At 35.9% G+C, this 22,699-nt stretch overlaps 1 protein-coding gene across 1 annotated transcript in view; it reads left to right on the top strand.

Annotated features, from left to right (window-relative positions):
• Nucleotides 1-22,699, top strand: part of CNTN5 (contactin 5) — a 1,462,970-nt gene that overhangs the window by 1,399,526 nt on the left and 40,745 nt on the right. Inside the window, exons 19-20 of the mRNA XM_032640142.1 lie at nt 10,616-10,686; nt 12,760-12,994. Coding sequence (XP_032496033.1) covers nt 10,616-10,686; nt 12,760-12,994 — 306 coding nt within the window. The remainder of the gene's footprint in view (nt 1-10,615; nt 10,687-12,759; nt 12,995-22,699) is intronic.

The following is a 22,699-nucleotide window of genomic DNA, read 5'->3' as shown; positions in this document are numbered from 1 at the left end:
TGAAGGAAGTGATAGCAAAGATCAATAAAGCTAAAAGCTGGTTCTTTGAGAAAGTAAACAAAATTGATAAACCATTAGCCAGACTCATCAAAAAAAAAAGGGAGAAGACTCAAATCAATAGAATTAGAAATGAAAAAGGAGAAGAAACAACTGACACTGCAGAAATACAAAAGAGCATGAGAGATTACTACAAGCAACTCTATGCCAATAAAATGGACAACATGGAAAAAATGGGCAAATTCTTAGAAATGCACAACCTTCTGAGACTGAACCAGGAAGAAATAGAAAATATGAACAGACCAATCAAAAACATTGAAATTGAAACTGTGATTACAATCTTCCAACAAACAAGAGCTCAAGACCAGATGGCTTCACAAGCGAATTCTATCGAACATTTAGAGAAGAGCTAATATCTATCCTTCTAAAACTCTTCCAAAATATAGCAGAGGGAGGAACACTTCCAAACTCATTCTACGAGGCCACAATCACCCTGATACCAAAACCAGACAAAGATATCACAAAGAAAGAAAATTACAGGCCAATATCACTGATGAACATAGATTCAAAAATCCTCAACAAAATACTAGCAAACAGAATCCAACAGCACAATAAAGGATCATACGCCATGATCAAGTGGGGTTTATCCCAGGAATGCAAGGATTCTTCAATATATGTAAATCAATCAATATGATACACCGTATTGACAAATTGAAGGAGAAAATCCATATGATCATCTCCATCAATGCAGAGAAAGATTTCAACAAAATTCAACACCCATTTATGATAAAAATCCTGCAGAAAGTAGGCATAGAGGGAACTTTTCTCAACATAATAAAGGCCATATATGACGACAAACCCATAGCCAACATCATTCTCAATTGTGAAAAACTGAAACCATTTTCTCTAAGATCAGTAACAAGACAAGGTTGCCCACTCTCACCACTGTTATTCAAAATAGTTTTGGAAGTTTTAACAACAGCAATCAGAGAAGAAAAAGAAATAAAAGGAATCCAAATTGGAAAAGAAGTAAAGCCGTCACTGTTTGCAGATGACATGATACTATACATAGAGAATCCTAAAGATGCTACCAGAAAACTACTAGAGCTAATCAATGAATTTGGTAAAGTTGCAGGATACAAAATTAGTGCACAGAAACCTCTGGCATTCCTATACACTAATGATGAAAAATCTGAAAGTGAAATCAAGAAAACACTCTCATTTACCATTGTAACAAAAAGAATAAAATATCTAGGAATAACCCTACCTAAGGAGAAAAAAGAGGTGTATGCAGAAATTTATAAGACACTGATGAAAGAAATTAAAGATGATACAAATAGATAGAGAGATATACCATGTTCTTGGATTGCAAGAATCAACATTGTGAAAATGACTCTACTACCCAAAGCAAACTACAGATTCAATGCAATCCCTATCAAACTACCACTGGCATTTTTCACAGAACTAGGACAAAAAATTTCACAATTTGTATGGAAATGCACAAGATCCCAAATAGCCAAAACAATCTTGAGAAAGAAAAATGGAGCAGGAGGAATCAGGCTCCCTGACTTCAGACCATACTACAAAACTACAGTAATCAAGACAGTTTGGTACTGGCATAAAAACAGAAGTATAGATCAATGGAACTGGATAGAAAGCCCACAGATAAACCCATGCACCTATGGTCAACTTATATTTGATAAAGGTGGCAAGAATATACACTTGAGAAAAGAGAGCCACTTTAATAAGTAGTGCAGGGAAAACTGGACAGGTATATGTAGAAGTATGAAATTAGGACACTCCCTAACACCATACACAAAAATAAACTCAAAATGGATTAAAGACGTAAATGTAATGCCAGACACTACCAAACTCTTAGAGGAAAACATAGGCAGAAGATTCTATGATATAAATCACAGCAGGATCCTTTTTGACCCACCTCCTAGAGAAATGGAAATAAAACAAAAATAAACAAATAGGACCTAATGAAACTTAAAAGTTTTTGCACAGCAAAGGAAACCATAAACAAGACGAAAAGACAACCCTCAGAATGGGAGAAAATATTTGCAAATGAAGCAACTGACAAAGGATTAATCTCCAAAATTTACAAGCAGCTCATGAAGCTCAATATCAAAAAAACAAACAGCCCAATCCAAAAATGGGCAGAAGACCTAATTAGACGCTTCTCCAAAGAATATATACAGCTTGCCAACAAACACATGAAAGGATGCTTAACATCATTAATCATTAGAGAAAGGCAAATCAAAAGCACAATGAGATATCATCTCACACCGGTCAGAATGGCCATCCTCAAAAAATCTACAAACCATAAATGCTGGAGAGGGTGTGGGGAAAAGGGAACCCTCTTGCACTGTTGGTGGGAATGTTAATTGATACAGCCACTATGGAGAACAGTATGGAGGTTCCTTAAAAAACTATAAATAGAACTACAATATGACCCAGCAATCCCACTACTAGGCATATACCCTGAGAAAACCATAATTCAAAAGAGTCATGTACCAAAATATTCATTGCAGCTCTATTTACAATAGCCAGGACATGGAAGCAACCTAAGTGTCCATCAACAGATGAATGGATAAAGAAGGTGTGGCAATATATACAATGGAATATTACTCAGCCATAAAAAGAAAGGAATTTGTGTTATTTGTAGTGAGGTTGATGAACCTAGAGTCTGTCATACAGAGTGAAGTAAGTCAGAAAAAGAAAAACAAACACCATATGCTATCACATATTATGGAATCTAAGGGGAAAAATAAAGAGTCATGAAGAACCTAGGGGCAAGACGGGAATAAAGGCACAGGCCTACTAGAGAATGGACTTGAGAATATGGGGAGGGGGAAGGGTAAGCTGTGACCAAGTAAGAGAGTGGCATGGACATATATTCACTACCAAACGTAAAATAGATAGCTAGTGGGAAGCAGCCGCATAGCACAGGGAGATCAGCTCGGTGCTTTGTGACAACCTAGAGGGGTGGGATAGGGAGGGTGGGAGGGAGGGAGATGCAAGAGGAAAGAGATATGGGAACATATGTATATGCATAACTGCTTCACTTTGTTATAAAGCAGAAACTAACACACCATTGTGAAGCAATTATACCCCAATAAAGATGTTTAAAAAATTAAATAAATAAGTAAATAAAATAGAGAAGAGGTTATTCTCAATATTTTCAAACTACCCTATGTATTAGCCATTCAAGTATAACTAGTGGTTTGTGTGTGCTTCTTTTATTTCTTTTTTTTCTTTTTAAATACTTAATGGTCTATTTGAAACTAGGGAGTTATGAAACTGAATATCTATATCTCATGTGTATAGCTCCAGGTAGAGCTGAAATAGTACATTTTTTTCCTGCAAAGATTTGTCTTGGAATACAATAGATATGTGTAACCTTTTGATTGTTTATTGACCTCGGTGACAAAAGAGTCTGAAATAAACATCTAGTACCCAAAAAGTAACAACAACAAAATTCTATATTAACTTAATAAACACTTTCATCTCATATCCAGTCCCATGTTTCTGTCCCTCCATCCCAGCACAGCCTTGACTCAAGGGTTACAATTTGTCTTTTCTTTCTTCTTTCTACTTCCTCCCTGACCTTCCAACTGCTATTCTGGTCACTTCCCAGGTCAGAAAAGAAGAAAATGAAAAATGACTTCACGTGTTGTAATTTGTTGTTCTCACATAAATGTTGAGTGCTCCAGGAGATGGCATTTGTCCACATTCTGCTTCTTTCATTCTCGGAGTACATTGGGTTCTTAAGAGACTATTCTATCTCCTAGCAGGCAACTTCATTGACTGTGATACCAACAGGCTTATTCAAACCTACCTTCCACAGTGTCTGCTTTGCCCATGATAATCATTTCGCATTTCTGACCTGCCAAACTCTAGAAATGCCATATGTTCTCAAGAACTATTTTGGTCTCTGCTCTAGTAGCATAGTGCAGGGCTGAGCCATCTTACATAATTCTGAAGCTCAACAGCATCCAGCCAGGATGTGAGAGGTAAGCATCTGTACTCTCCTCATCAACTGTTTTGCTTCTCTTGTCACTTAGCTTGAGGGGGAAATGATACTCCCACTTTGCTCCTAGAGACAGCTGGGGATGGAGGGATATGCCACAGCACATCCATCTACTAAGCTGACAGCCTTCTTCCAAAACACTGCTTTTTTATATATATATGGCTGGAGGGGGGTAATGGGAAAGGGTCATGAAATTGGTTTTCTCTATTTCCTAGTAGTTCTGTGGTTTTGTCTAGCCAACCTCATTTTAGCATCTGAAGTTACATGTGTCTCATCCCAAGTCCAGAAAAGACTCATTAAACTTCCTACTACAGTTTCTTTCCCTGTACGTTACCTTCCTACTTCTGAAAAGATCTTGCTTTGTTCATATTTGTATATTCACAGTTCTTGCCCATGATAATTACTTAGGAAACTTCACTGAGTTCAAAAGTTATGGAAAGAACACAATAAAATACTATTATAAGATGGGGCTGAATTAGTTTTCTCAGGGGCATGTGGGTTGGCCTTGTAAATGGCATTTAATGGAGCTTTGAAGGCCAGACCAAATGAGACTCAGGCAGAATTATTTATAGGGGGCAATTAAAAAATCTACATACTATTGTCAGACACTGGTGTGTGCAGAGAAAAGGCATAAAGCTGTGGGGTTTTTAAAGGTCTTTCTAGTCTACGCTTCTAAAAAATATGTATGATATAAAAAATGTAAAGCAGTCAACTGAAATAATTGGGAATCTCTAAAAGAAAATACTATTAAATGAACATTATAACTTTCTTCAACTCAATGAGTCACTTAATTATATTAAATAAAAGAAATTGTTCTTAGTAACATTAAGAGCAGACAAAAGTCATAGCAAGAAACAGACCTCTAAGACCAAATCTCAATAATTAGGAAAAAAGAAGATAATAGTATGGCTCATACAGCAGACAGTATTTTAAATCATGAAACCACTTTGGTCCAGGAAAGCCTTTTCTGCAAAATATATTCAAGAAATATATCTTCAGTTTCAGAGACACTTTGCAAACAGAGATGGTAACTTTAACAAATGCCCTTCTAAATGAAACAGGGTTAATTGCTAGGCATGCCCCTTTCTGATTAATAGCAAGATGAGGGATGAGCAGTAGAAGACTTGAGCATGAAAGACAAAAGGGTAATGAGAGGTTATCAACCCAGGAGTAAATGTGAGACACTCAAGTTAGACTTTTCCCATCTTCCTAGTCCCTATAATGCCATATACCAGTCATAAATCATGAACCATATTTCAAGCCCTATACTAAGCCCTTGCCTTTCATCATAGCATTTAATTCTCACATCAACCCTCTAAAGCAAGCAGGCTTATCCCCATCTTACAAATGAGAAACAGAATAAGAGAGTTAAAAACTTGTACAAGGTTATCTAATAAGTAAGTGGCAGAGTTGGAATTCTAATCTTAAACCAAATGTGATGACTCCCAAGTTATCTTCCTCCCACCCCTCCCTTCTTCCTCTTGCCTTTTTCTTTCTCTTCATTTTACCACACGTTCCAACAAATTTTGCTCAAAGATTATTATGCCTATCCTCTGCTTCTACTTCTTTGTGGAATAAAGTTCAGAGAAAATGAGTGAATGGAAACACCTTTTATTGTCTATACGTACCTCCTGTGGTCCTGACTATTGCTATTTATGGGAAGGTTCATATATCAGAGAAATCTTGCATTCTCTGAAATATCCTAGCAATGAAAGTTGTAAATCAAAAATGATATATTGCCTAGGTTTTCAAATTAAAACAAGCTGAGCCAAAACTGAAAGCACAATTCCCATGGTACTGTCGAAACTGTATTATCCAGATTTCCAAAAGAAGTCTATTTCAAGATCACATGTTTATAGATTCCTACTGAACTTAGTGTTTATCATAGAAGACAACTACATTTTCTTTTTGAAGTAGATAATAACACTAGGTAATAGTTATAAATTACAGTTCCAGGCACTGTGATACATAATTATGAAAACCTTAAAAAGTAGGTACTATTATTATCTCCGTGAGACAACTAAAGGACAAAGTGGTTAAGAGATATTTTCAACCCATCAGCTAGAATGGTAGAACTGAGATTCAAGCCCAGATCTTTCTCAGTCCCAGAAGAATACTTTTACCACTTACACACACCACCTTAGCTACCCTATTGATAGGAATAACAGCATTATCTGAACTCTTTAGGAAACACGACTAGTATTAATTTTTTTAATTTTGGAAGCTATTTAACTCTTTTTATAAAGTGAGCTTAGATGATAATCAGTTAACTGAAATATTTGTATGTTACATACTTCAATTCGGGTAGGAATTTTTTTTTTAATTTCTCTCCTGACTCCCACCTTCACTATATTATCAACCTCCACTCCCTCCTTCCATTCTTTTGCACTTTTCTGCCCAAGCCAGTTGCTGGATTTCCTCCTAAATTATGTGACTGCTCCCAGGTCTCTAGTAAATCTGTATTATTTAATGAGCTATGTAAACATCTACTGTAATAGATTTGGAAATTTTTCAGGGAAAAAAAGAGAGATTGGTAAACGATTTCATCCTGTATTCTTTTGTTTAGTTGAATGCTAATTAAAGCATGTTTTTAGTGTGATTGACTTCTTTCAGACTATTACAATTAGGAAGAGTTCTTTGAGACTCAAACTTAAATTCATGCACGCTTAAACTAAGGTAGTACACTATATTTTAGTCACTCTGAGCATTTACAACCAAATGTATAAGATAAAAAGGGACAAGAGTCTACATTTCAACATGCCAGATAAGGCACTAAAACAGCAAGACATTTATAGATTGTTGTAAAAGTATTAATCATGTTATTCCTTCATGGAAGACTAATGTTCAAAAGAAATTCTGATGAATAAGAGTTTAACTCATTAACCATACATGTAAACTTGATTCTCTAAGCTAATAAGCTCATGGCATTGATCAGTAGCCAATGGAGGGAGAAAAGCATCTAGCTGCTTAATTCTAAATCAGATTTTCAATAATTATATTGAAAATAAATTTGGGTTTAGGTAAATATGTATTTCTCTGAACTCAATGAAAGCATTTATTACATGTTTGATTATATTAATTTTATGCTTCTAACAAGAATTATAGAACTTTTACAATAGAAGAGCTCTGAACAATTAAGTGAAACCTCTACATATCATGAATATCATGAAACCTCTACATATCATGAATATGTTGTTTTAAAAATAAAAGGATATAATTAAAATCAGTGTTGACTGCAGAGATAATAACTGTGAACAATCAACTTGAAAAGGAAACCAATGAGCATGGGTTCCACTGATCATCTGCATGTAATTAGGAAATTTAAGCCAATTAGAATTAGAGCACTGAATTCAAACCTTGTGATTCTGACAGCAAAGCACAATGCCTGAGTTGCATCTATTAAAGACTTAGGTTTTCTTTTTTGTTTGTTTGTTTGTTTGTCCAGTTTTATTGAGATATAATTGACATATAATACTGTATTAGTTTAAGGTGAACAACATAATGAGTTGATATATTTATATACTGCAAAATGATTACCACAAGTTTAGTTAACATCCATCACCTCACACAAGTACATTTTCTTCCTTGTGATGAGAACTTTTAACATCTTCTCTCTTAGCAACGTTCAACTATATGAAAACAGTATTGTTATCTATAGTCACCATGTTGTATATTATATCCCTAGAACTTATTTATCTTATATCTGGAAATTCATACCTTTTGACCACATTTCCCCATTTCCCCCACCCTTCATTCCCACCTCTGGCAATCACCAATCTGTTCTCTGTTCCTACCAGTTCCATATTTTTAGATTTCACATATAAGTCAGATCATAAAGTATTTGTCTTTCCCTGTCCAGCTTATTTCACTTAGTATAAGCACGCTGATGTCCACCCATGTTGTCTCAAATGGCAGGGTTCCCTTCTTTGTATGGCTGAATAGTATTCCATTGTATAATACACCACATTTTCTTTATTCATTGATCCATGGACATTTAGGTTATTTCCACGTCTTTAAAGCCTTAAGTTTTCTGTTAGTATTTCCTATTATATCTAGTAAGCCTTTCTTAAAAAAGAACAGTTGGTGCTTATACACATATACTATTAAAACTCAATGAACTATAGTGCCTCTTTTGTGTCATTTATTATACATTAAAATTGGATGATCTTTATTTACATTATTTTATTTTCTTTATTTATATTTATTTATTTTATCTTCTTAAAAGGAATTAGTAGCAGTAGGAAGACTTCAAAGACTAATTTCAAATGATAAAAGAAATTTTACAGAATCTAGGTCATTTATGGATAATTTGATATGGAAGTAACTCACACAGAAGCAAATTAAATTTTGCTTTCTTGGTTCCTCAAAGTGGAAATTTTCACCACATTTTTCATTAGTTTCTTTTCAATTTTTTTACTCACAAAGTTAAAACTTTTGAAAACTCTAAATATTCTTTTTAAAAAATAAAAACACTATTAGACTATGGAACAATACTACCAAAGCTCCAGAAGAAAGATTTGACCTCAAATCATCACTTGAATTTCATTCTACTCATACTTCTTTAATAAGCTTCAAGAGAGAGATGCTCACAAGATAGCCTATAGCCTACTCTCCAACCCTAAGCTAGAGGTTCCAAGCATCCTCTTTTTAGATGATGTTTGAGGGCTGAGTAAAATAGAAAAGGATGTTCAGTGCCTAGTCTTTCCACAAAATCCATGATCATAGGGAGGGTATCTTCAAAGAAAAATATTCAAATTCCTACATTTAGGGTATAAACTAGCAATTCCAATGTAGCAGATGAAGTATGTGGTTGTGGTAGATATTACTTGTAATATTATTTACCTGTTAATTATTGTCAGTGATGAATGTGAAGCATATTTGTGTGCATAACTTTTTATATTTTACAAACAAATGGTACTAAGAGAAACCATAGTGGCACCATATCAACAAATTAACTTGCTTCTACTATTTATCTGACCATGCACTCATGGTCACAATATTCGGAACTCTGAGATTAGCCACTGAGGGTATATTTGGAAATGTGTAGCCCTACCCTTTTACACATACAGTTAAACCAGTTTTCCTCCTGTGTGCTTTACTCATACCATATACCAGAAAATGAATTTAAAACTACTACTCTATAACAGTGGTTTTGAGACATGGTGTCAAGGCAGACTGATGTGTCATAGATTGTTACATGCAGTGATAACTTATGACTACTAGTAAAAACTCAAGTTAAATCATCTGCCTGCTCTTCATATAAATTAGGGCATATTCACTGTTATTGCTCTAATACCATCATTCTTCTTAGTTGAATTCCTTTTGATTTCCCGACTGAGAGACAAAGAGTTATCCAATTCCATGTAATTCTGAGAGAATTCATGAGAGTGAACTCCACATATGAATAATCCTTAATGTGTATGTAACTGTGAAAAAAGAATGATTGGTAACGGCTTCTGTATATATCCTTCTACGTGTGCATGAGAAAAACAAGAACTCATGTTCACGGAGGAAAGTGTCAAGGAAATGAAATTTGGACCTGGTGAATAAATATCATCTAGTTCAATGGAGGCAATGATAGTGTTCTCTCCCACCTCCGTGGTTCAAGAAGAATTGTTTTATTCCCTTCTAGTAGCATATAAATTCTGCATCAGTTTTTCCAGTATATAAAATGCTGTGTTAATATCTACCAGTAATTAACAGCCTTCCACTCCACGTAGGTAATAAATGGGAGTGAATTTATTGTTTATGAGTATATCAATATTTTTTTTAAAACTATATGCTGGGATATAAAGGCAATGTTGAAGTGTAAAATTGCTAATGCAGGCTCATAGCCTAGAAAAAGATTTCTTTTAATAGTTTTCTTCATTTAACAGTTCTTCATTTGAATATATTCCCTTTCAACTACATGTTTTGTGGTTTGGTGCCGTGAAGGGGAAATTTATTCCTTTGACACATTTATTCTTTTAATAGTTTTGCATTTGAAAAAGCCTCACCAGGTATCTATATATTTTGCAGTTTGCAGAGAGGTTCATTCTTGACAGTTTTTTAAAATGTTTATTCATTTAAATAGGTTCTCACTCCATGGAACTGTTGCTAAGATTTCTTTAAACTGGAGCCACCTGGGAGTTCTAGTAAAGCAGTAAGGCTAATGTCAACCTGTGGACTTTCCAGGGGCTCTGCAAGCCCTGAAATCACAGAAGATTCACATCCTCAGGAAGAAGAAAACATGTAGGATGTAATTTAACTAACCATTAGCAGATGTCCTTGACTATAGTGTTAATTATGATTTGGACCTTAGTAACCACAGAGCATTTATACAATTGAACTAGTTTGGGGATGCAGTATGTGGCCATGAAAAATATATATCAAACTCCCCCACATATATTTGAAAGCAAGGTATTTTTCACACACATTTTGTTTAATATTGAATAAGACCACTTTGACTTCCAACCACATTTTGATTTGTCTATTTGGGGATGTTACCCAACCAGAGTAGGGTTATGATGCATTCTTGGTGTAGGGACACTTAAATTGTACATCTATGTATTGTCCTCACTCTTGGCCCACTTTTAACGACAGTTCCAAAGACAACACCCACCAATGTAAGAGGAAGAAGTGGAAGAAGGCACGAGTTAGTCATCGCCTGGGAGGTAAGAAAACCTACTCAGATGTCAGAACTTGTTGATTCCTTAAAAAAGAAAGTTACACATAGAGTATCTGTATTTGGTATAGAGTAACTGAGTAACTTCTGTTTAAAGGAGGTTAAGAAACACTTTGAGCATGCGTTACTCACATGAATATTTCCAAAATGAACTTTTCTCATTTTCATACCAAGTCTAAAGTGTGCCGTCCTGTCATATAGGCTGTCTCAGAATACAGTTTGAATGATTAAAACACATTCTCTCACAAATTACTTCAGATGTTTATTTGGCTTAGTTTGATATTTATTTACTTCACAATTGAATAGCACTCTTGACATATATGGAGGCTAAAACCATTGAGGTTTTCCTGGAGTAGTGACTGGGTTAGCTCATTTATCTCATACAACCATCCTGTTAGTGGGGATAATTTTCCTTGTTTTACAAAATTATGAAACTGATGCACAGTTTGAGTACTTTCCTGAGAAGCAGTAGAATTGGGGCTTTGAATCCAAAACCCTTATTCTTTTGTGTCCCTCACTGTATGACCTCCAAAATTCCTTCTGTCAAAGGAAAGGAACAGGGGAGAAAGAGTGGGAGAGGTACATTTATTTTCCATAAAGCCACCTTCCTTCTTTAATGTTAACTTTATTATCAAATATAGCTAGGTAGCTAATAGAACAATGCGTTAGAATATGGAGATGGAAATAACTATTGGAGAAAACAACCAATCCCTGACCATCTCTAAGAACAATGATAGAATGTACAGAAACATACAGAAAAACTCCTTTCCCCAGTAAGAAATCTTCCATGAGCACATCCTCTGACCTGTTCTTCTGTTCATATGCCTCTTCTTCAATAAAACTTTATGCCTTGGTTTTGATTTCTGCAGAGGTATTAACTTCCCAATACCTGACCTTCACTGAGATCAATCCTCTCTAAACAGAATTGCCTTCCCTGTCAGTTTTATGTCTTAGTCAGCTGGGGCTGCTATAACAAAAATACTGTAGACTGGGTGGCTTATAAACAACAGAAATTTAATTCTTACAGTTCTGGACGCTGGAAGTCTAGTTCTGGAAGGCATTGGTGGATTCAGATCTGGCAAGGGCCTGCTTCCTGGTTCATAAAACACAATTTCTCACTATGTCCTCACATGACAGAGGGGCAAGACAGATCTCTAGATTCTGTATTACAAGGTCAATAATCTGATTCATGAGTACTCCACCCTCATAGCCAAGTCACCTACCAAAAGCCCATCTCCTAGCACCATCACATTGTGTTAGGAATTCATCACATGAATTGTGGGGGAGGAAGGGGTATAAACATTTAGTCTATAGTACTTTGATATAATAGGCTTTGTCTCTTTTTCTCCACTCAATACATAGTTTTTCCTCAAATCAAAATTCAAAATAAGAAAATGTAGCAAAGGTTTATTGTGTGTCTATTTGTCAAACATTGTGCTAGACAATGTCTGGTAACTGCTCCACTGACTAACTAGTTAATGACAATTACTGTTTTCTTTGGTGTGCAATTGATGCTCATTTAACAAATTTAAATGTAAGCCATGGAGTACAAGTCTCTCGAAAAAATTCTGTATTCTAATTTTTTCATATGTTAGTAAAGCATAAGAGTAATTGAGAAAAAACTAGAAGAAAGGTCTTACATTAATTTCACTGAGATTTTCTGTGCAAAGCCCTCTGCAGAGCATTACCAGTGACAAGATTTTCCCGACCACCAGACCATATGACAGTTTTCCCCAGCATATTACATTCTAGTGTGGAATCCAAGGACCTTTGTTTCATATACATGACTAGTTCGAGCAAATTTGTTTCACTTCAAGAGTTTTCAATACTCCTGATGCTTTTCTTAAATACCAACTGATACCATTTAATTTTTTAATCTTATACCTTTAAAGCCTTTTAAATTTCCGGTGACTGTCAAGCTATTTTTCTATGTTGGCTTCCAATGTAATATAAAGATTGGAGAGTCTCTATTGCTCTAGTTAACCATAATCTTTAAAAATTTAAAGAGTGGGGGTTTTGATGAATTATTTTCCTGATATTTAATTGCATTTTTCTTCTTTAGCCAGTATCAGAAGAGTTTCAGAATGGGGAAGGCTTTGGCTATATTGTGGCTTTCCGACCCAATGGAACACGTGGCTGGAAGGAAAAAATGGTGACATCTTCTGAAGCTTCAAAATTCATTTATCGAGATGAAAGTGTCCCTCCTCTTACTCCCTTTGAAGTGAAGGTTGGCGTTTATAACAATAAAGGAGATGGACCTTTCAGTCAAATTGTGATCATATGTTCAGCTGAAGGAGGTCAGTTTTTTTCATGCTTATTATTTTCATTTAACATTTTAATATTTTATTTTGGTACATGAATGTGACATTATTGTAATATATTAGATAATACAGGTACACCAAAAGCAAAAATAAAACTTACCTATAGTCCTACTACACTTTTTAGATATATTTTTGCAAAATTTTTTCCAAATAATTTTTATTGAAAAAAAATGATCATTCCATATACTTTGCTTTATGCTCTTTACTCCCTGACGATGTATGGCAAATATCTTTCCATGACAATACAATATTAGTAACGCCTGTAGAATATTCTCTGGATGGATGGACATTTAACCATTCTTCTCTGTTTCACAATTTAGATCATTTTCTATTTTAACCTTATTCTAATTTAAATTTAGATAACTTCTATTTTAATTGAAAATTTTAACTTATGTGAAATAAATTTAAATAAAGACTCCAATAACTATTTATTACTAACCTCATACACAAAACAGCCTACTGATAAGTATCAGACAGGATTTTTTGTTTGAAGCTTTTCACACATGGTATTATTAAATCCTCACAACAATCTTGTCTAATAGGCTTTATTATCCCCATTGTAGAGAAAGAGAAATTGAAGTCCAGAAAAGTTAAGGAACTTGTTAAAAAAAAGTTAAATAGTTTCTAATTGAGAATTAAACCCAGTCCTTTCAATCATTAAATCCTTGATTTGTCTATAGCAAGCTGCCTTCATATGTATAACCTCATTTAATTCTCAGTATAAACCTACTAGGTAGGCAAGACCTAGGCAGGAAACCCATTTTACAGATCAGTAAACTGTAAATCTGTGACTTATTCATGATTACAGTCAACAGGTGGTAGTGCTAGAGGGCAAACTCAGTTTCCTACAACAAAATCCTCGGTTCTTTCAAATTTTAATACAAAAATGTATTTTCTGAGTGAGAGAAAGCTTGATAGAGCTAACTCTCTAAAGTTAGCTTTTCTGCACAGTCCTTCTTCAATTCAAGTGCAAAATTTCAATTGGTTCTGCAAGTAAGTAAAATGCCTTACAGGCCATAAACCTGACAGAAGACTGAGCTAATGTTACACCAAAGGCAGCACACATTTGACCTTCCAAATAATTATTGTTTTCTCATAAACTGACCCTTTTACTTCCTTTGTGCCCACATGTGTGACTTGAATAGCTTAAGAGAATTACCAATCTTTTTGGTATGGAGAATTCATGGTGGGGGAAATAAGTAAGGTTGTTTGAATATTGAAGCACAAAGGTAGTGTCTAATTTATGTAAGATGTAGTTTTTCAGCACTAGCTGCCTTGTATTTTATGACACAGAGCCAAATTTTGAAGCAGAAGTAGAAAGTTTTTCCTAGTATAAGAATGAACAGGAAAGTGAAGAATCAAGTAATAATAAGGAACCATAGGTGTTCTGATGAGATATTCATGCACTTAGCATCTCAAGTTTCTGATGTTTTTTTCAGATAGTATAGCCAGTCTCCACATTACTTATATTAACTCTTACAATAAAATATGAGGTAGGAATCTCAAGCTGCAATGTATTTTGCAGGAAACTGAGACTCAGAGAGGCTAAGTAACATGCTCAAATCAACCCAGTAAATAACAAAAGTTATAAGTAACTGTAGTAAGTGACAGGGCTGGAATTTGAACACAGGTCTGTATGACTCCAAAGCTAATGCTTTTAATCACTACCCTATACCTTCTCATCAGGAGTGTCTTTAACAATAATGTTTCATTATTGTATTATGTTAGTGTATATAATAATAATATTTTACATCATTTGTTACTCTGATATCTGTTTTGAAGTATGTCTTATTCAGGAAGTGCATATTCTTGTGGTTTTAATTTATTTAACCTAACTATAAAGTGCATGGTCCCAAATGTCACATGAGATGAATTGGACAGGTGTGTACATGCTTTATATGGTAACACCAGTGTTGCCTTTAAGAAATTCAGATTTGTACATTCCTTGTCAACCTTTGCTTTAAAATTAAATTATAGCAGCCACCATGGGTTATTTATACTGTGTTTTCTTAAATTTGAAATGGCTTGCTTTTAGAGATTTCTCTTTCCAGCTAGATAGGAAATATGCATATTTTTTTTCAAAGACACCGAGGTTGTTGCTGTAACATATTTCACAGTAACACTTCATTTACTTTGGTGGACTGAAATATGAAAGATACCAGGCAAATTAAATCCGAATAGAGGGAGGAGCTTCAAGATGGCGGAGAAGTGAGACGTGGAGATTTCCTTCCTCTCCACAAATGCATCAGAAATACATCTACATGTGGAACAACTCCTACAGAACACCTACTGAACACTGGCAGAAGACCTCAGACCTCCCAAAGGCAAGAAACTCCCATGTAACTGGGTAGGGAAAAAGAAAAAAGAAAAAAAACAAAGACAAAAGAATAGGGATTGGACCTTCACCTCTGGGAGGGAGCTGTGAAAGAGGAAAAGTTTCCGCACAATAGGAAGCCTCTTCACTGCAGAGATGGTGGGGGTGGTGGGGGGAATCTGCAGAGCCACACAGGAGAGCACAGCAATAGCTATGCAGAGGGCAAAGCAGGTAGATTCCCACATAGAGGATCAGTGTCAACTGGCACTCACCAGCCCAAGAGACTTCTCTGCTCACCAGCTGGCCTGGTCAGGTGAGGGCAGGGCACTGAGGCTTGGGGTTGGCTGCATGAACACAGCCTGAAGGGGGCTAATGTGCCACAGCTAGCCAGGAAGGAGTCCGGGAAAAAGTCTGGACCTGCCTAAGAGGCAACAAGACCATTGTGTCGGGGTGCACAAGCAGAGGGAATTCAAAGCACCACCTGCCTAAATGAGCTCCAGAGACGGGCACAAGACGCGGCTATCAGCACGGACGCCAGAGACGGGCATGAAACACTAAGGCTGCTGCTGCAGCCACCAAGAAGACTGTGTGCAAGCACAGGTCACTATACACACCTCTCCTCCTGGGAGCCAGTGCAGCCAGCCACTGCCAGGGTCCCATGATCCAGGGACAACTTCCCCTGGAGAACACACAGTGCACCTTACGCTGTTGCAACGTCATGACACCCTCTGCCACCACAGCCTCTCCCCGCATTCCATACCCCTCCCTCCCCCAGCCTGAGTAAGCCAGAGCCCCCTAATCAGCTGCAACTTTAACCCTGTCCTGTCTGAGCGAAGAAGAGATGCCCTCAGGTGACCTACATGTAGAGGCGGGACCAAATCCAAAGCTGAATCCCAGGAGCTGTGCGAACAAAGAAGAGAAAGGGAAATCTCTCCCAGAAGCCTCAGGAGCAGCGGATTAAATCTCCACAATCAACTTGATGTACCCTGCATCTCTGGAATACTTGAATAAACAATTATCTCAAAATTGAAGTGGTGGATGTTGGGAACAACTATATATATATATATATATATATATATATATATATATATATATATATATATATATACATATATAGTCTTGTTTCTGTAACCATTCAGACAGTGTATGTCTTTTGTTTGCAGTATTCAATCCATTTACTTTTAAGGTAGTTATCAGGCCTGTGCCTCTGAAGTGGGAAAGACGAGTGAAAAACATTGGTTCACCAGTGAGCTCCAGGCTCCACGTAATATCAAACACCCAAAGATCTCTCAGAGATCTCTATCTCAACACTAAGATCCAGCTCCACTCACCAACTAGCAAGCTACAGTCCTGGACACCCTATGCCAAACAACAAGCAAGACAGGAACACAACCCCACCCATTAGCAGAGAGGCAGCCTAAAATCATAATAAGATCACAGACAACCCAAAACACACCAGCAGATGCAGTCCTGCCCACCAGAAAGACAAGATCCAGCCTCATCCTCCAGAACACAGGCACTACGCCCCTCCCCCATGGAAGCCTACACAACCCACTGAACCAACCTTAGCCACTGGGGACAGACATCAAAAACAATGGAAACTATGAACCTGCAGCCTGCAAAAAGGAGACCACAAATACAGTAAGTCAAGCAAAATGAGAAGACAGAGAGACACACAGCAAATGAAGGAGCAAGGTAAAAACCCAACAGACCAACCAAATGAAGAGGACATAGACAGTCTACCTGAAAAAGAATTCAGACTAATGTTAGTAAAGATGATCCAAATTCTTGGAAATAGGAAGGAGAAAATACAAGAAATGATTAACAAGGAGCAAGAAGAACTAAAGAGCAAACAAACAATGATGAGCAACACAATAAATGAAATTAAAAATTTTCTAGAAGGAATCAATAGCAGAATAACTGAGACAGCTGAACTGATAAGTGACCTGGAAGATAAAATAGTGGAAATCACTACTGCAGAGCAAAATAAACAAAAAAGAATGAAAATAATTGAGGACAGTCTCAGAGACCTCTGGAACAGGATTAAACACAACAACATTCGAATTATAGGGGTCCTAGAAGAAGAAGAGAAAAAGAAAGGGACTGAGAAAATATTTGAAGAGATTATAGTTGAAAACTTCCCTAATATGGGAAAGGAAAAAGTCAATGAAGTCCAGGAAGCACAGAAAGTCCCATAGAGGATAAATCCAAGGAGAAACATGCCAAGACACATACTAATCAAACTATCAAAAATTAAAGACAAAAAAAAATTTTTTTAAGCAACAAGGGAAAAAAAAATAACATGCAAGGGAATCCGCATAAGGTTAAAAGCTGATCTTTCAGCAGAAACTCTGCAAACCAGAAGGGAGTGGCAGGACATATTTAAAGTAATAAAGGGAAAAACCTACAACCCAGATTACTCTACCTACCAAGGATCTCATTCAGATTCAATGGAGAAATTAAAAACTTTACAGACAAGAAAAAGCTAAGAGAAGTCAGCATCACCAAAGCAGCTTAACAACAAATGCTAAAGGAAGTTCTCTAATCAGGAAACAAAAGAGAAGGAAAACATCTACGATAACAAACCCAAATCAATTAAGAAAATGGTAATAGGAACATATATATCGATAACTACCTTAAAAGTAAATGGATTGAATACTGCAAACAAAAGACATACACTGTCTGAATGGTTACAGAAACAAGACCCATATTATATGCTGTCTACTAGAGACACACTTCAGACCAAGGACACATACAGACTGAAAGTGAGGGGATGAAAAAAGATATTCCATGCAAATGGAAATCAAAAGAAAGCTGGAGGAGCAATTCTTATATCAGACAAAATAGATTTTAAAATAAAGGCTATTAAAAGAGACAAAGAAGGACACTACATAATGATCAAGGGATCAATCCAAGGAGACATAACAATTGTAAATATTTATTCACCCAACATAGGAGCACCTCAATACATCAGGCAAATGCCATAAAAGGGGAAATCAACAGTAACACAATCATAGTAGGTGACTATAACACCCCACGTTCACCAATGGACAGATCATCCAAAATGAAAATAAATAAGGAAACACAAGCTTTAAATGATACATTAAACAAGATGGAATTAATTTATATTTATAGGACATTCCATCCAAAAACAAACAGAATACACTTTCTTCTTAAGTGCTCATGGCACAGTCTCCAGGTCAGATCATATCCTGGGTCACAAATCAAGCCTCAGTAAATATAAGAAAATTGAAATTGTACCAAGTATCTTTTCTGACCACAATGCTATGAAACTAGATGTCAATTACAGGAAAAAAATCTGTAAAAAATACAAACACACAGAGGCTAATCAATACATAAATAAATAATCAAGAGATCACTGAAGAAATCAAAGAGGAAATCAAAAAATACCTAGAAACATAGGAAAAAGAAAACACAATGACCCAAAACCTATGGGAGGTGGCAAAAGCAGTTCTAAGATGGAACTTTAGAGCAATAGAATCCTACCCCAAGAAACAAGAAATATCTCAAATAAACAACCTAACCTTATACCTAAAGCAATTAGAGAAAGAAGAACAAAAAAATCCCAAAGTTAGCAAAGGGAAAGAAATCATAAAGATCAGATCAGAAATAAATGAAAAAGAAATAAAGGAAACAATAGCAAAGATCAATAAAAGTAAAAGCTGGTTCTTTGAGAAGATAAACAAAATTGATAAACCATTAGCCAGACTCATCAAGAAAAAAAGGGAGAAGACAAATCAGAATTAGAAATGAAAAAGGAGAAGTAACAACTGACACTGCAGAAATACAAAGGATCATGAGAGATTACTACAAGCAATGCTATGCCAATAAAATGGACAACCTGGAAGAAATAGACAAATTCTTAGAAAAGCACAACCTTCCAAGACTGAACCAGGAAGAAACAGAAAATATAAACAGACCAATCAAAAGCATGGAAATTGAGACTGTGTTTAAAAATCTTCCAAAAACCAAAAACCCAGTACCAGATGGCTTCACAGGCGAATTCTATTAAACACTTAAAGGAGAACTAACACCTATCCTTCCCAAACTCTTCTATGATATAGCAGACAGAAGAACGCTCCCAAACTCATTCTATGAAGCCACCATCACTCTGATACCAAAACCAGACAAGATGTCACAAAAAAGAAAACTACAGACCAATATCACTGATGAATATGGAGGCAAAAATCCTCAACAAAATACTAGCAAACAGAGTCCAAAATCACATGAAATATCACACACCATGATCAAGTGAGGTTTGTCCCAGGAATGCAAGGATTGTTCAATATAAACAAATCAACCAATGTGATACACCATATTAACAAATTGAAGGATAAAATCCCTATGATCATCTCAATAGATACAGAAAAACTTTTGATAAAATTCAACACCCACTTATGATAAAACTCTCCAGAAAATAGGCATAGAGGGAATTTACCTCAACATAATAAAGGCCATATATCACAAACTCACAGCCAGCATCGTTCTCAATGGTGTAAAACTGACAACATTTCAACCAAGATCAGGAACAAGACAAGGTTGTCCACTCTCACCACTATTACTCAACATAGTTTAGGATATTTTAGACACAGCAATCTGAGAAGAAAAAGAAATCAAAGGAATACAAATCGGATAAGAAGAAGTACAGCTGTCACTGTTTGCAGACGACATGAAACTATACATAAAGAATCCTAAAGATGCTACCAGAAAACTTCTAGAGCTAATCAATGAATTTGGTAAGGTAGCAGGGTACAGAATTAATGCACAGAAATCTCTTGCATTCCTAAACAAATGACAAAAAATCTGAAAGAGACATTAAGGAAACACTCCTATTTACCATTGCAACAAAAAGAATAAAATACCTAGGAAAAAAACCTATCTAGGGAGACAAAAGACCGGTATGCAGAAAACTATAAGACACTGATGAAAGAAATTAAAGATGATACAATCAGATGAAGAAATATACCATGTTCTTGGATTGGAAGGCTCAACATTATAAAAATGACTATACTACCTAAAGCAATCTACAAATTCAATGCAATCCCTATCAAACTACCAATGACATTTTTCACAGAACTAGAATAAAAATTTCACTATTTATATGGAAATTAAAAAGACCTTGAATAGCCAAAGCAATATTGAGAAAGAAATACGAAGCTGGAGGAATCAGACTCCCTGACTTCAGACTATACTACAAAGCTACAGAAATCAAGACAGTATGGTACTCGCACAAAAACAGAAATGTAGATCAATGGAACAGGATAGAAAGCTCAGAGGTAAACCCACGCATATATGGTTACCTTATTTCTGATAAAGGAGGCAGGAATATATAGTGGAGAAAAGACAGCCTCTTCAATAAGTAGTGCTGGGAAAACTGGACAGCTACATGTAAAAGAAAGAAATTAGAACACTCCCTAACACCATACACAAAAATAAACTCAAAATGGATTAAAGACCTAAAGGTAAGGCCAGACACTATAAAACTCTTAGAGGAAAACATAGACAGAACACTCTATGGCATATATCCCAGTAAGATCATTTTTGACCAACCTCCTAGAGAAATGGAACTAAAAACATAAATAAATAAATGGGACCTAATGAAACTTAAAAGCTTTTACACAGCAAAGGAAACCATAAACAAGATGAAAAGACAACCCTGAGAATGGGAGAAAATATTTGCAAATGAAGCAAATGACAAAGGATTAATCTCCAAAATATACAAGCAGCTCATGCAGCTCAATATCAAAAAAAACAAACAACCCAATCCAAAAATGGGCAGAAGACCTAAATAGACATTTCTCCAAAGAAGATACACAGATAGCCAACAAACATATGAAAGAATGCTCAACATCACTAATCAGCAGAGAAATGCAAATCAAAACTACAATGAGGTATCACCTCATACCAGTTCAGAATAGTCATCATTAAAAAATTGACAAAGTATAAATGCTGGAGAGGGTGTGGAGAAAAGGGAACCATCTTGCACTATTGGTGGGAATGTAAATTGATACAGCCACTATGGAGAACAGTATGGAGGTTCCTTAATAAACTACAAATAGAACTACCATATGACCCAGCACTCCCACTACTGCCCATATACCCAGAGAAAACCATAATTCAAAAAGAGTTATGTACCCCAATATCATTGAAGCATTATTTACAATAGCCAGGACATGGAAGCAATCTAAGTGTCCATCAACAGACAAATGGATAAAGAAGATGTGGCACATATATGCAATGGAATATTACTCAGCCATGAAAAGAAAGTAAATTGTGTTATTTGTAGTGAGGTTGATGAACCTAGAGTCTGTCATACAGAGTGAAGTAAGTCAGAAAGAGAAAACAAGTACTGTATGCTAACACATATATATGGAATCTAAAATAAAAAAGTCGTTCTGAAGAACCTAGGGCCAGGACAGGCCCTAGGTTACAGATGTAGACATAGAGAATGGACTTGAGAACACTGGGAGGGGGAAGGGTAAGCTGGGATGAAGTGATTGAGTGGCATGGACAAATATACACTACCAAATGTAAAATAGCTAGTGGGAAGCAGCCGCCCAGCACAGGGAGATCAGCTTGGTGCTTTGTGACCACCTAGAGGGGTGGAATAGGGAGGGTGCAAGGGAGATGCAAGAGGGAGGAGTTATGGGGATATATGTATATGGATAGCTGATTCACTCTGTTATAAAGCAGCAACTAACACACCATTGTAAGGCAATTATACTCCAATAAATATGTCAAAATAAAAAATCTGAATAGAGTCTGCCTTTGTTCTGACAACAAAATTCAAACATATATTAGCATTTGCTCACTAATTAAATTTACTAATTTGGAACTTCATGTGTAAATATTAATAAAGTTTTAGCACCATTAAATTGTGTTAAACGTGAAAAGCAGGACAATGGAAGGAAGAGAGTGTATTTGCCTAGGGTAAGCGGAGCTTGAGTTTCAATCTCAGACTAACTGTAAGGTCTTGGGCATTCTTTTCACCTTTCTGAGCCTTACCTTCCTCCACTCTAAAAATGAAAATCTAGAAGTAGAACATCCCTGGACGCCATTAAAAATCTAAGACTAAAATTTTGTCAATTTATTCTACATTCTGAAATATTCTTTTAAATTTTAATTGTCCCAGTATAGGCAATAATAACAGATCGACTTTTGCTCTATAATAAAAAGAGGGAAACCAACATCCTTTTTAGTCACTTGGCAAACTGCTTTACTTGAAAAGGAGTGAACATTTTCAAGATTGAACCATTTTTAAAAAGAGTCAAGGCCTGTAATAAACTGACGAAATAATATATTGTGCTCATGCCAGAGCAGGGGCCTCTCTTCCATGTCTGTGGATG

The sequence above is a fragment of the Phocoena sinus genome, chromosome 8 (assembly GCF_008692025.1).
Source record: "Phocoena sinus isolate mPhoSin1 chromosome 8, mPhoSin1.pri, whole genome shotgun sequence".
Lineage (NCBI taxonomy): Eukaryota > Metazoa > Chordata > Mammalia > Artiodactyla > Phocoenidae > Phocoena > Phocoena sinus.
Note: the sequence above shows the minus strand (reverse complement) of the source record. Positions and strands in the feature narration are given on the sequence as shown.